The following is a 14,539-nucleotide window of genomic DNA, read 5'->3' as shown; positions in this document are numbered from 1 at the left end:
CATATAGATTCTCTCCTCTGTCCCTCCCAACTCTGATGTACCACCCCACCTTACATGACACTGCTGCTTCCAGGGATGACAGTAGCATGGTTAGAGTACTGGACTCTTAGTTTCTTGGTTTATTATTTTTTTTTATTTTTGAGGTGGAGTTTCACTCGTTGCCCAGGCTGGAGTGCAATGGCACAATCTTGGCTCACCACAACCTCTACCACCTGGGTTCAAGCGATTCTCCTGCCTCAGCCTCCTGAGTAGCCGGGATTACAGGCATGTGACACCATGCGTGGCGAATTCTGTATTATTAGGAGAGATGGGGTTTCTCAACGTTAGTCAGGCTGGTCTCCAACTCCCGACTTCTGCTGATCTGCCCATCTCCACCTCTAAAAGTGCTGGGATTACAGGCGTGAGCCACTGTGCCCTGTCTGACTCTTGGTATTTTTTAAACCAAACTTCCCAAATGTCATTTCTGGCAGAAAGCTCAAACCAGAGTGGCCCTTGAGCAAAAGCAGGTGAACAGCGCCACCTTTACAACACTAAGATTTCAAACCTAAACAAAGAGATGATCCCAGAATACGTACTTTTGCCGGTGTGGCTGGGTCCACCTGCATCTAGAGAAAAAGAAAACACTGTGAGGGTCAGACCATGCTGTCTCCTGTGTGCACAGGTCTTCACTTGTTGACGTTAAAAAGCCAGATGGTAAATAGTGGTTGAGAAAATGGCCCCGGTATCTAGAAGACATTCGTGGAAAGGCACAGGATTTCTGTGCAACATTTTCAATTGTTTTTGTTAGACAATTCCAAATTCTTCTCAAGAAGAAGGCATTTCTCTTCAGGAAAATGCCTGCTGACACACAGTTTGTAAGTGTGGATGCCATCTGAAACCATTTTTTAGTTGATAATGAACTCTGGCATTTGCCCACCAAGAAATTCTGTCAGTCCCCTATAGTGTACGTGGTGAGATGTGTATATCTTAATTCAATTGAAACAGAGAAACCGAGAGAAATAAAATTTCCTTTTCAGAGGAAAGAAGACGACTTTACCATGTGAACCCCTGTGGCTTCCTCAGAGATTGTCTTCCCTGGCATACGCTCCTCCAGGTCTTCTAGGTCTTCTAGGTCTTCTAGGTCTTCCAGTACCAGGTCACCTAGGAAACGGAGTCACTATAAGCACATGCGCTCCACTGAGTGAATCCCTCAGGTGGTCTTGGAGCTGTGGACACGGGGCTGGCGTGTGTGGAAAGGTGTGTTCACAGAACAGACTCAGCTGCTGCCAGTCCATCCTCCATGGTGGAGGGAAGGCAAATGGTGAAGGAAGGCACCAGGAAGGCCTCAGAAGACAGAGCCTTTGTCCTCTAGCTACGACAACGTCTTTGACATGAGAGAACCCAACTCAAACAGGGCACACCACACAGTGCTTCACTGCAGCATCCAGGGCTCCTCCTTCCTAATCTGACCTGAGCTAACTTGTCCTCCCTTCTTTATCCCCTCGAGGTCATTTCCTCCCCAGGATCCATATGTCCTGCTGCTGTGTTTTTTGTCCCTCCTAGACCTTTTTTTTTTTTTTTTTTTTTTGAGCTGTACTTTCGCTCTTCTTGCCCAGGCTGGAGTATAATGGTGGAATCTCGACCCACCACAACCTGTGCCACCCAGGTTCAAGTGATTCTCCAGCCTCAGCCTCCTGAGTAGCTAGGATTACAGGCATGCATCACCATGCCTGGCTAATTCTGTATTTTTAGGAGAGACGGGTTTTCTCCGTGTTGGTCAGTCTGGTCTCGAACTCTCGACCTCAGGTAATCTGCCCGTCTTGGCCTCCCAAAGTGCTGGGATTACAGGCGTGAGCCACTGTGCCCGGTCTGACTCTTGATATTTTTAAAACCAAACTTCCCAAATGTCATTTCTGGCAGAAAGCTCAAACCAGAGTGGCCCTTGAGCAAAAGCAGGTGAAACAGCACCACCTTTACAACACTAAGATTTCAAACCTAAACAAAGAGATGATCCCAGAATACGTACTCTTTGCCGGTGTGGCTGGGTCCACCTGCATCTAGAGAAAAAGAAAACACTATGAGGGTCAGACCATGCTGTCTCCTGTGTGCACAGGTCTTCACTTGTTGACGTTAAAAAGCCAGATGGTAAATAGTGGTTGAGAAAATGGCCCCAGTATCTAGAAGACATTCGCGGAAAGGCACAGGATTTCTGTGCAACATTTTCAATTGTTTTTGTTTGACAATTCCAAATTCTTCTCAAGAAGAAGGCATTTCTCTTAAGGAAAATGCCTGCTGACACACAGTTTGTAAGTGTGGATGCCATCTGAAACCATTTTTTAGTTGACAATGAACTCTGGCATTTGCCCACCAAGAAATTCTGTCAGTCCCCTATAGTGTACGTGGTGAGATGTATATATCTTAATTCAATTGAAACAGAGAAACCGAGAGAAATAAAATTTCCTTTTCAGAGGAAAGAAGACGACTTTACCATGTGAACCCCTGTGGCTTCCTCAGAGATTGTCTTCCCTGGCATATGCTCCTCCAGGTCTTCTAGGTCTTCTAGGTCTTCCAGTACCAGGTCACCTAGGAAACGGAGTCACTATAAGCACATGGGCTCCACTGAGTGAATCCCTCAGGTGGTCTTGGAGCTGTGGACATGGGGCTGGTGTGTGTGGAAAGGTGTGTTCACAGCACAGACTCAGCTGCTGCCGGTCCATCCTCCATGGTGGAGGGAAGGCAAATGGTGAAGGAAGGCACCAGGAAGGCCTCAGAAGACAGAGCCTTGGTCCTCTAGCTACGCCAACGTCTTTGACATGAAAGAACCCAACTCAAACGGCACACCACACAGTGCTTCACCGCAGCATCCAGGGCTCCTCCTTCCTAATCTGACCTGAGCTAACTTGTCCTCCCTTCTTTATCCCCTCGAGGTCATTTCCTCCCCAGGATCCACATGTCCTGCTGCTGTGTTTTTTGTCCCTCCTAGACCTTTTTTTTTTTTTTTTTTTTTTGAGCTGTACTTTCGCTCTTCTTGCCCAGGCTGGAGTATAATGGTGGAATCTCGACCCACCACAACCTGTGCCACCCAGGTTCAAGTGATTCTCCAGCCTCAGCCTCCTGAGTAGCTAGGATTACAGGCATGCATCTCATGCCTGGCTAATTCTGTATTTTTAGGAGAGACGGGTTTTCTCCGTGTTGGTCAGTCTGGTCTCGAACTCTTGACCTCAGGTAATCTGCCCATCTTGGCCTCCCAAGGTGCTGGGATTACAGGTGTAAGCCACCATGTCACAACTTTTGTACTAGATAAAAAGCAACCCTTCCTCAAAGGGGAGACTTAATTCTAACTAAAATATCCTATGTATTCACTAACCTTTTTTTTTAAAGAAGACTAAACCAAGATTTGAAAATACTCAATTATCCCACCCTTTAAAGATGACCTCTACGTGGCCCGTGATGTTTGTCCTTCCGCTCTTCCTTTTAACACAGTGTGTGCACGCCATGGGACCTGCTGCAGCCCATGCTCACACTGGCTCCAGCACTAGAAAAGCCCATCATGGGGGGCAGCAGGTGGGGGTGCTGACCCTCTCCAACCCAGCTGTGTAGAAGATTCCAGCAGGTAAGGTGAGTACCAGGATAACACCCAAGTTTTTCCTTCGGTTCTTATTTGGTGCTGTGTCTTGGGTGTGTGTGCTGAACTGCAGCATATGTAAGGCTTGTGGAGATTATGCCATTAAATACAATATAACATGTCTGACTATTTTCTGCTTTTGATCAGGAGATGAGAAAATCACACAGCACTGCAGCCAAAAGTCTGACCTCTCAATGTCTGTTTCCCATTTGTCACCACACCAAAGCCCACTGTAAAATGTACTTATTCCTACACTGAGTTATGTGATCATTGAGACAATCCTATATGAGAGACAGTGTTTGGGATTTCTGACGGCCATCCAACTTCCATGTGCACACATAGGTGCTAAAACTCTCTGGCATAACAACAAATTATACCAGAACCATGTGATTACTTCAGAGTAGTAGCCCATGGCATCAACCTTCCACCCACTCCTGAGTTCACCTCTGTCTCTTCCACTGAGGAGATAAAGCGCTTGGAAAATTCATCTCTGCACTGTCTCCATCTGCATACTGGAGATATTAAACTGGCCTTCAGCTACAGCTGTGGTGGAGGATAAATGGGCTGATTGACGTTAAGGTGTGCAGTGGTAATGGAATGTTTATTTACAACACTCATCTTTGTGTTGAGCTGTGCACATGGAAGCACGCTATCTGGAGAAATGTACACATCCTCCCAAAGACATTCATAATCACTATACACAGACTCTCTCCTTATACCTGCTCCCCACCTTGATGCACCTCATTCGATTTCATAAAATGACACTGCAGCTAACAGAGAGTATGTAGGATGGTCACCACTCGTCAGTACACTCTTAGAAATTTCTTCCCAAACCTCAGTTTCCAATAGGAAGATCCAATGAGAGTGGTTCTCCAGAAAATGCAGGCAAGAACGTGTCACCTTTCTCAACACTAAGATTTTTCCTTAGCAAAAAGGTGATCCCAGAATATGTACCATTTGTTTCTGTGAATGGCCCTACATGCGTTCAGAGAAAGAAAAACACCATGAGGGTAAGATCATGCTGTCTGTGTGCACAGGTCTTTTCTGCATTGATGACATTATAGAAAACCCAATGGAAATAGTGAAAATAGTCAACACAAGGGCCCCAAATTAAAGCCTAGAGGGCATGTGGAAAGGCACAAGTTTTCTGTGTATGATTTCCAAGTTTATTTTCATTGCATGTTCACCATTATTTTCAAGAAGAAAGCACTTCTCCTATGGAAAATGCTTACTGCCCTAGAGTTTTTAAGTGAAACTGTCATCTTGAATTCATTCTTTCTGGTAATTGACTCTGACTTTACAGCTGCCCACCAAGACATTCTGTAAGTCATCTATAATGTACATGGTAAGATTATCATCTCTTATCTCAATTTCTATAGAAACCAAGAGAAATAAAATTCCCACCTCAGATAAACAAAAAAGACTTTACCTTGGCAGGGCCTGACGATCTCTCAGAGAGTGTCTTGAGTGGATGCTTGCACAAGAAGCTTTCGTCGCCCTCTAGGAAACACAGAGTAATTGTCAGCACGTTGGGTGCACTGAAGGAGTCCGTCAGGCAGACTCGCGTGCTAAAACACGGGGCTGGCACATGTAGACAAGGGAGGTTAACTGCAAAAACGGACCTCCTGCCAGAACATCCTCCTTGGTGATGAAGAAAGGTCAATGAGACCACCAGGAAAGCCATGGAAGACAGAGCCTTGGTAGCACAGACATGCACTGCTGATGCCATGGCAGTGTCTCATCACTCCCCTGTGCATTTTGAGGCCTGGGAAATTTCCACTTTCCTGTTGAAATGTGACTATGTCATTTATCTTTCCTGGGTCTACATATACCTCTCTTGCACTTTCCATTCATTTTATTGAACTTCAGACATTGTTGTGGTAAAACACATACAAAATTTATTATCGTCATCATTCAGTGCACACTTCAGGAACAGACAGACCAGCACCGCAGGGGCAGAGAAGAGAAAACCTCACTGTTTGAGGAGCCCACCCTCTTCTCCCCGACCCTGGATTACAACCCACGCAGGTACCTGGGTAAGTGTGGGAACCCAGAGACTACAGAAAATGAGCAGAAAGTTTTTACACACTTGTGCTAGATCTCAGAACAGGAATGCAGGCATTGGAACATCACTGGGGCCCAAGATGGGCTGCCCAAAGCTGAGCTCTGGGATGAGAAAGAAGGAGGAGGACACAGTCCCTGCCCTCCCAGTGACCAGCCATGGCCAGGATTCCTCCACCTGTGAGTAGGAGACCACAGACTTTGGGACTGATGATTGCAAGGCCGTCTCAGAGAAACTGATCTCTTATGGGTCACATGGGAAGGTTGCAAGGACCACCTGGACTCCAGGGCAGCCCCTCTCCCTTTGTTGAGTTCAGCCTGCCTTAGAGCAAGGTCCCCTCCTCACCTCCTCTGACACTAGCATTGGGCAGCTGCCCTGCCTGGGAGCTGAGGCTCCCTCCAGTAAAACGGAACTCCGGGCCAGGACACTCTTGGCCAATAGTAGCTACACAAGGACCACCTGTCCAGCGACTCCCAGAAGCTGATCTTTGTCCCAGCCACAGGGTGATCAAGCCTGGCAACTACTCTGTGTCTGGCCTGACCCTGAAGTCCATCCCTGATGATCATGTCCTCTCTGGGCTAAGTTGAACATTCAGGAACTCACTCCTGTTCTCTGTCTCTCACTAATTTCTGGTGGTGCCACTGCCATCAACACACAGGGAGACGGAGAAGACAAGAAACAAGAAAGTAGCTCCTCTGTCCAGGCTTTTAGGAAGATGGCCGATGTTCAGGCCAGCCATGAAGTCGGAGCTCAACTCCTCCTTCAGATGAGGCTTGAACATTCCGGCCGCGCCCAGGTGACGGAGAACTGACTCTCGTGATGTTGCACCTTGGCTTCCCTCGTGGCTTTGCTGCCCCCATGCCTTCCTTCTGCTCCTCCGAATCATGTTCCTCTGCAGCCCCAGGCCAAGGCTGTAGCCTGCTCTCTCTCGCGTAGAGCCCAACGGGCAGCTGTCTATGATTTTTAGAGCCCCAATGTTGGTAACACTGATTTGTACCTTTAATCACTCACAGCAGAAAGCCCCCTGATACCACAAAAAACTATACTCTAGAGATGAAAGATGACTAGGGGAATTGGATTATGAGGAGGCAGTTTCTGAGGTTAGTGAGGGACATTTTAAAATCACACCGGCCTGATTGTTTTGCAATGTGGGATAAGTAATGACACCTACACAGCAATCAAATTTGATTTATACACAATAAGTTTCCACCAAATGCATACTCCAAGAAAAAACTCAAGCTAAATGTGGCTGAGTTTATATTCCTATTCACCGAAACCTTCTGCGTCCTTTTTTTTTTTTTTTTTTTGCAACAGCCTTCAGAAACAAACAAGCACCTTTGCCAACAGTCGGTTGAATGGGGACATCATGGAGCCTCTGCAGTACCACAGCCGAGTTTGTTTTTCCACCTGCAGCGCATAAGCCACCCTCCATCATGCTAGGAAGGCAAGTGCTCACCCTGCCTCTCAGAATGCATGAGCCACCCTCCATCATGTTAGGAAGGCACGTGCTCACCCTGCCTCTCACACCCTAGGGCAAACCCCTTGGTTCTCTTTTCATGTTGCTCTTTCTGAGCTGAGCACACAGAAACCATGACTAGGCTGAGGGATAGAAGGCTGAAACTCTACAAGACCCTGGAATTATCCATTCCGGGCCCCATTATCTTATGGTCAATATGAGGCCTCAATGGAGAAAGTTGGGGTGATTTCCCCCTAACCCCGCCTGCAGGCTCCTCTCTTCTCAGTTTCCCAGCAGAACTCGCTGTAGCATGAGGCTGCACCAGGGTCTAAATGCACAGGAAGAAGCCCTGCCCCACTCTCCCTGCTCAAGATGGGTGGTGGAGGGTCACTTCTGAGGGCTTTGGTAGAAAAGGCTTGTAAACGAGGGAAGGGGCTAGAGTGAGGTGTCATGCCACTCCAGTGGCAGAGGAAATAGAAAGGCCTGTGAAGAGGTGAGGTTTATTAGAAAATAAAGTATAACAGGGAATTCTCAATGAAAAAATAAAATCAGCAGAGATCCTGACACAGTCCTGTTCTATGGGTGCACAGTGAGAATTTGCCTGGGTGTCGACAGGATGTCTTTTAGGTTAATTAAAATGTCCTGTGCTTGAAATAAACTGTACACTTTGGAAGCTCACATGTTAATTTTTTATGTGCCTGTAACAGGACTGCAACGGTGACGGAAATCTCTGTTGAGAATGTGGACACTAGAAAATCCGGGGATATGTAGTACGGAAACCCACACACACACCCCCAGACACACTGACCATGGCACCACATGAATTCACAAAAGACATGAGCAGGCCTCTTGCACAGGATCCCACCCCACCTTCAGAGAACACAGTTGCTCCCGGGGACTGCAGAATGTGGCCACTGTTCCTTATCTAGAAAAACCATTTCTCCCATCACAGTCCAGGTCCTCATTCACAACATGAAGCTCAGCTCAGGCTGCCTGTCTATAGGAAAGCCAGTGGGACAGGGTCACATTCCTCAACATCTGGATTACTCATCAGTACGAGAGGGGTTCCCCAATATGTACCACGTTGTGGAACTCCCAAGGATGTCTGTAATGACAGAAAATAAATTGCTATGAGCATCAGACCATGCTGTGTCCTGTGAGCACAGGACTTTTCTTCACTTAGTGACATTAGAAAACAAGATGGAAAAACCAGTGTTCAAAGGAACCCAAAAGAAGAAGTGAACAAATCGACTCATACTAAAGACACAAATTTTTCTCAGAGGATGTTTCCTCTCAAGTCCATGTTGGCTGGCAAGTAGCTGATTTTGCTCCAAAGACAGAACAAAATTGGTAAGGCTCACAACGGGTGACCGATGCTGTCATTTTCTCCCACTGTCTTAAATCAAGCCTCAGTGAGGACAGACTCTCACTTACAATTCCCCCCAAGGACACTGTGTAACTAAGATACATATTGTCCAATTCTCATATCTTAATTTAATCCAAGTATGATAAAGCGAAGAAAACAACAGTTTTTTCTCAGACAAATCCAGGTGGCCTGACCTTCACCTCCTCTGGGTCCTCCTCCTCGCCATTGTAACTGGACAGCTCCTGAAGTACATCCCTCATCAGAACTAGGAGGATACAGAGTGACCGTGAGCACCTTGGTGGTGGTGCTCATGAACAATTCAGTAACATTGCTTGAGGTGGGTGTGGGAGGACGGTTGCAGGCACAGGAGAGAGGCAGGAAGAAAGGGAATCACGGCCTTTGGCTTCCTAGCTCCAGGCCACCTCGTAAACGTGAAATAGCCAATCTCAAACAGCGCACACCACGCAGTGTAGGCTGTGTGTCCCTGGCAGCCTCTTAGGGCTCCTCCTTCCTAATCTGACCTGAGCTAACTTGCCCTCTTATAGATCCCTGCCAAAGTCATTTCCTCCTCAGAATCCACGTGTGCTGCTGATCTGTTTATCATCCCTTCTAGAAGATTTTGTACTGAATAAGAAGCAAACTTTCTTAAAATAGGAGATTTAATTCTAGCCAAAAGATTTTATTACTAACTTTCTGTTACAAGGCAAATAAACCAAGATTTGAAAATAATTGTCCTACCACTTAAAGATGACCCCTACTTAGCATGTGGTATTTGTTCTTCCACTCTCCCTTTTCAACACCATGTGTGTGCACCGTGGAGTTCACTGCTGCTCATGCTCACACGGACTCCAGCACTGGGACAGCCTGTCATGGGGGGCAGTGAGGGGAGCGGGGGCGGGCGGCGGGCACTGACCTTCTCCAACCCAGCTGTGCAGGAGATTCCAGCAGGGAAAATGGGTGCCCGGCTAACACCCAAGTTGAGCCTTGAGATTTTTTTATTGGATGCTATGTCTTGGGATTGGGTTCCACTGAATTTCTAAGACTTGTGGTGATTATCTCCTTAAATACAATAGAGTATGTCACTGATTATTGTCTGCTTTTGAACAGGAGCTGAGGAATGACCTCAACGCTGTAGACCAAAAGCCTGAGGACTCTGTGTGTTTTACATTAATGATCACACTAAAGCCCACTGTGCGATGTACCTACTCAAACAAACCCTGGGTTAGCTGACCATTGAGACCATCCAATAATGATAGTGTCTGGGATCTGAATAGCTTTTCATTCTCCCACATGCACACAGAAGTGCTGGAATAACTTGGCCTAGCAAGAAATCATATCAGGGCTTTGTGACAAATTCAGTGTAGTAGCCCATGGCATTAACCTTCTACTCATCCCCGAGTTCACATGTGCCTCTTCCATTTAAAAGACCAAGAGCTTGGGAAATTCAACTCTGCAGTATGTCCACCTGAGGACTGGGGATATTAAACTTATCTTCAGGTACAGCCATGGTGGACGATGAATGGGTAGCTGAGTAGCTGGTATTATAGACATGTGCTCCCTGAGTAGCTGGTATTAGAGACATGTGCTCCCATGCCCAGCTAATTTTGTATTTTTAATAGAGATGGGCTTTCTCCACGTTGATCAGGCTGGTCTTGAACTCCTGACCTTAGGTGATCCGCTCTCCCTGGCCTCCCGAAGTGCTGGGATTACAGGCATGAGCCACCGTCTCCAGCCAGAACATTTTGTACGAGATAAAAAGCAACCTTTCTTCAAAGAGGTGATTTAATTGTAGCCAAAATATTCTACATATTCACTAACCTGTTGTTTCAAAGAAGACTAAACCAAGATTTGAAAATACTCAATTATCGTACCATTTAAAGATGACCTGTACTTGGCCTGTGATATTTGTCCTTCTGCTCTTTCTTTTAACACAGTGTGTGTGTGTCATGGGGCCCGCTGCTGCTCATACTCACACTGGCTCCAGGAATGGGACAGCCCTTCATGGGTGGCAGCAGGTGGGGGCGCTGACCCTCTGTTACCCAGATGTGCAGAAGATTCCAGCAGAGGAGATGGGCACCAGGCTAACAGCCAATTGGCTCCTTGAGATCTTGTTGGGTGCTGTGTCTTGGGTATGTGTGCTACTGAATTGGAGCATTTCTAGTGTTTGTGGTGATGATCTCATTAAATACAATAGAATATATCTCTGAATGTTCTCTGCCCTTGACCAGGAACTGAGGAATACCCCATCACTTAAGACCAAAGGCCTGGCAGCTCCCTCTGTATGTTTCATATTAATGACCGCACCAAACTTCACTGTACAATGAACCTACTCAAACTCTGGGTCAGCTGACCATTGAGACCATTCTATTGTGGTATACAGTGCTGGAGATCTTTATAGGCCAGCATACTTCCACATATACATATAGATGCTAAGGACTCTTTGACATGGTGACAAGTTACACCAGGCCATGTTATAACTTCAGACTAGTAGCCCACAGCATCACCCTTCCACCCATTCCCAAGTTCATCTATGCCATTTCCATTTAGGAGACCAAAAGCCTGAAAAATTCATCTCTACATCATCTCCATGTGAGGACTTGGGATATTAAACTTACCTTCAGCTACAACTGTGGTGAGGAATGAATGGGTTGTTTTTTTGGAAAAATGCAGTGGTGATCAAATTTTGTTTCTAGAATATCAATTTTGTGTTGTGCTTTGCATATGGGAATGTATTTTCTGGGGAAAAGCACACAAACTCGCAGAGACATTCACAATCACTCCACATTGACTCATTCCTCCATACATCCCAACCCTGATGCACAACACCCTCTTCTATCCAAATGACACTGTTCCTTCCAGGCACCAGAGTCAACAGTCACATTTCTTGACCAGGTTCTTCACTTGTCAAGACAAAAGTGCTTGAACCGCATTTCTGGCAGGAAGTTCAAACCAGAGTGGCTCCCCAGAAAAAATGAGGCAAGAAAGTGTCACCTTTGTCAACACAAGAATTTTTCCTCAGCATAGGGGTGATTCCATAATACATACTGTCTCTCTCTGTGTCTTTGTCCACCTGCATTTAGAGAAAAACAAAACATTACAAGGGTCAGACCATGCTGTGTCCTGTGTGCACAGGTTTTCCTTTTCCCTCCCTCCCTCCCATCCTTCCTTTCTCTTTCTTTCTTTTTCTTTCTTTTCTTTCTTTCTCTCTTTTTCTTTCTCTTTCCTTCCTTCCTTCTTTCCCTTCCTTTTTTCTCTTCCTTCTTCCCTTCCCTTCTCCTTCCTTCCTTCCTTCCTTCCTTCCTCTCTCTCTCTCTCTCTCCCCCCCTCCCTCTCTCCCTCCCTCTCTCTCTTTCTTTGCTGGAATCTTGCTCTGTCACCCAGGCTGGAGTACAGTATCATGATCACGGCTCACTGCAACATCCATCTCCTGGCCTCAAGCGATCCTGCTCCCTTAGCCTCCCCAGTAGCTGAGATTACAGTAGCCGGTCAGCATGCCCAGCTAATTTTTGTATTTTTAGTAGAGATGGGGTTTCACCATACAAGTCTTTTCTTTACTTGGTGACATTAGAAAAGCAGATGGGAGACAGTGGTTGAGGCAATGGTCCTAAAATAAAGCCTCGAAGACACTTCTGGAAAGGCACAAGATTTTTACGCAAGACTTTCAGATTGTTTTGGTTGTACAGTCACAATGTTGTAAGAAGAAAGCTTTTCCCCTAAAAAAATTCTTTCTGCCATACAATTCATAACTGAAGGTGTCATCTAAGAATGCCATCTGAGATCATTTCTTACCTGGTAACGAACCCTCACGTTTTCCCACCAAAATATTCTGTAAGTCCTCTATAATGTACATGGTAAGATTTTCATATCTCAATTCAAATAAAATAAAAAAGAACCAAGAGCAACAAAATTTCCATCTCAGAAACATAAAGAAGAACTTACCATGTGAACGCCTGGGACATCTTCAGATGAAGTTTCCTGCACCAGGTCCTCATCGTGATCTAGGAAACACAGAACATATTGTTCCACTGAAGGAACATATTGGTTCCACTGCATATTGGTTCCACTGAAGGAATCCCTTAGGCAACCTTGGGTGCTGAGGACAGGGGGCTGGCGTGTGTAAAGGAGGTGGGTTAAGGGTAGAAACTTGGCTGCCACTGGGACACCCTCCTGGGTGATGAGGGAAGGCAAATGAGACCATCAGGAAAGCCACAGAAGTCAGGGCCTGGTTCTCTGGCTAAGCCCCCCTCACCACTTTGAAAAAGGCAGAGTTCACACAGGGTGGCACACAGATGCACTGCTGATTTCATGACAGTGTCCCATCACCCCCTTGTGCATTTTGAGGCCTGGTAAATTTCCTTTTTTTGTTGTTGAAATGTTATAATGTCATTTATCTTTCCTTGATCTACAAAGGCTCCTCCTGTACTTATCATCCACTTAATTGGCTTTAAAATCAGTATTGTGGCCAAAATACATCATATTTATTACACTTCAGGGGCATCAGTGCCATTCACATTTCTGTGCAGTAAACTAAACATAATCCAAATCCAGATGTCTTACTTTCCACCTTAGGAAACTAGAGAAAAAAGTATAGTGTAATGTAAACCAGGCAACCCTCCTCCCCCAAAATATAACAATATTTGCAGAAATCAATGTAATAGAAATAATAAAATAAACAAAGAAACTCAACAAAACCAAAAGCTGCTTCTTAGAAAAGATCAATAGAATTGGTAAACCTCCAGCCAGGCTAATCACAAAGAAAATACAGAAGACACGATGTACAAACAATATGAATAGAAGAGGAATTATCCTTGCTGATCCCATGATCATTAAGAAAATAATAACAGAATACTTTCAACAAATCTATGCCTGCAATTTTTTAAGTGCGGGAGTGAAAGTCTATTGAAAAGTTTGAGAGTAGGAATGACAGGAAGCACAGTAGCCTTTGATGAGAACCAAGCAGGCAACTTGTCAGATTCAAATGTCTATACCCACAAATTTCCTAGCTTAGATGAAATGGACAAATGCCTTCAAAGGGAGAAACTACCATAACCACCCAAAGGAGGGACAGATAATCTGAGTAGGCCTCTATCATTATAGAATTTAATCAGGAAGTAATAACTTTAAAAAAAAGGCCCACATAATTGTACTGCTGAATTCTGCCTAACACAACGGAAAACATAGTCTTACCAGCAAGTGATCAAAATTCTACATATTTACCCAGCTAAATTAGAAAATTATGTTCATCTTAAAATCTGCACAAGAATGTGGGCAGCTTTATTCATAATTACCCAAATTGGAAGCAGCTGAGATGGTCTTCAGGCGGTGAGTGAACCAACTAACACTGTTTGATGAAACCAATGGACTACTGTTCACTGATAAGAATTATTAAGCTGTTAAGCTTCAAAGCGATACAAAAGATCTTACATGTATATTGCTAAGTAAAATAAGTTAGTTATACGTAGCTACATACTCTATGATTCCAACTCTATAAAATTCTGGAAAAGGAAACCTATAGAGAAAGTAAAATCATCCATGGTTGTCAGGAATCCTCAGAAAAGGAGAGGAATTAGTAGATGCAGCTCAGGTCATGTTTAGGATGTGAAATTATTCCATCAGGGTGACAAAAGACATTGTCAGTTTGTCAAAACCCATAGACTGGACAACACAGAGTGAACCTTGATGCTAACCTTGGACTTCTGTTCATAAGAATGTATCACTATTGGCTCAGTCACTGATGCTAACCCTAGACTTCTGTTCATAAGAATGTATCATTATTGGCTCAGTCATTGTTACAAGCGTTATCACCCTCACAAAGATGGGATCACCAAAAAACACTGAGGAAGGTGGGTATATGGAAATTTTTGTTGCCACTTCCTCCATTTTTTGGTTACTTCCAAACAGTTTGAAGTGATGTCCATTACTTTACAAACCTGGCAACACTGTCTCAGAAAAAGATCCTTCTTAATTAATGTTTTAACAATCAGCAAAATGTCTACAATTTGCACTGAGATGTTATTTACTATTAAAAGTAAACCCAAACCTGGAATGGAA

General features: G+C 45.0%; 1 protein-coding gene across 1 annotated transcript in view; it reads right to left on the bottom strand.

Annotated features, from left to right (window-relative positions):
- The window catches only part of FAM153A (family with sequence similarity 153 member A), a 48,272-nt gene that overhangs the window by 3,656 nt on the left and 30,077 nt on the right, over positions 1-14,539 (bottom strand). Inside the window, exons 6-14 of the mRNA XM_054487158.1 lie at positions 12,428-12,486; positions 11,534-11,558; positions 8,683-8,753; positions 8,203-8,227; positions 5,034-5,104; positions 2,468-2,562; positions 2,006-2,036; positions 1,037-1,140; positions 576-605 (exon numbers count right to left, since the gene is read on the bottom strand). Coding sequence (XP_054343133.1) covers positions 2,539-2,562; positions 5,034-5,104; positions 8,203-8,227; positions 8,683-8,753; positions 11,534-11,558; positions 12,428-12,486 — 275 coding nt within the window. The 3' untranslated portion in view covers positions 576-605; positions 1,037-1,140; positions 2,006-2,036; positions 2,468-2,538. The remainder of the gene's footprint in view (positions 1-575; positions 606-1,036; positions 1,141-2,005; positions 2,037-2,467; positions 2,563-5,033; positions 5,105-8,202; positions 8,228-8,682; positions 8,754-11,533; positions 11,559-12,427; positions 12,487-14,539) is intronic.

The sequence above is a fragment of the Pongo pygmaeus genome, chromosome 4 (assembly GCF_028885625.2).
Source record: "Pongo pygmaeus isolate AG05252 chromosome 4, NHGRI_mPonPyg2-v2.0_pri, whole genome shotgun sequence".
NCBI lineage: Eukaryota > Metazoa > Chordata > Mammalia > Primates > Hominidae > Pongo > Pongo pygmaeus.
This window is presented reverse-complemented; position numbering and strand designations above follow the sequence as displayed.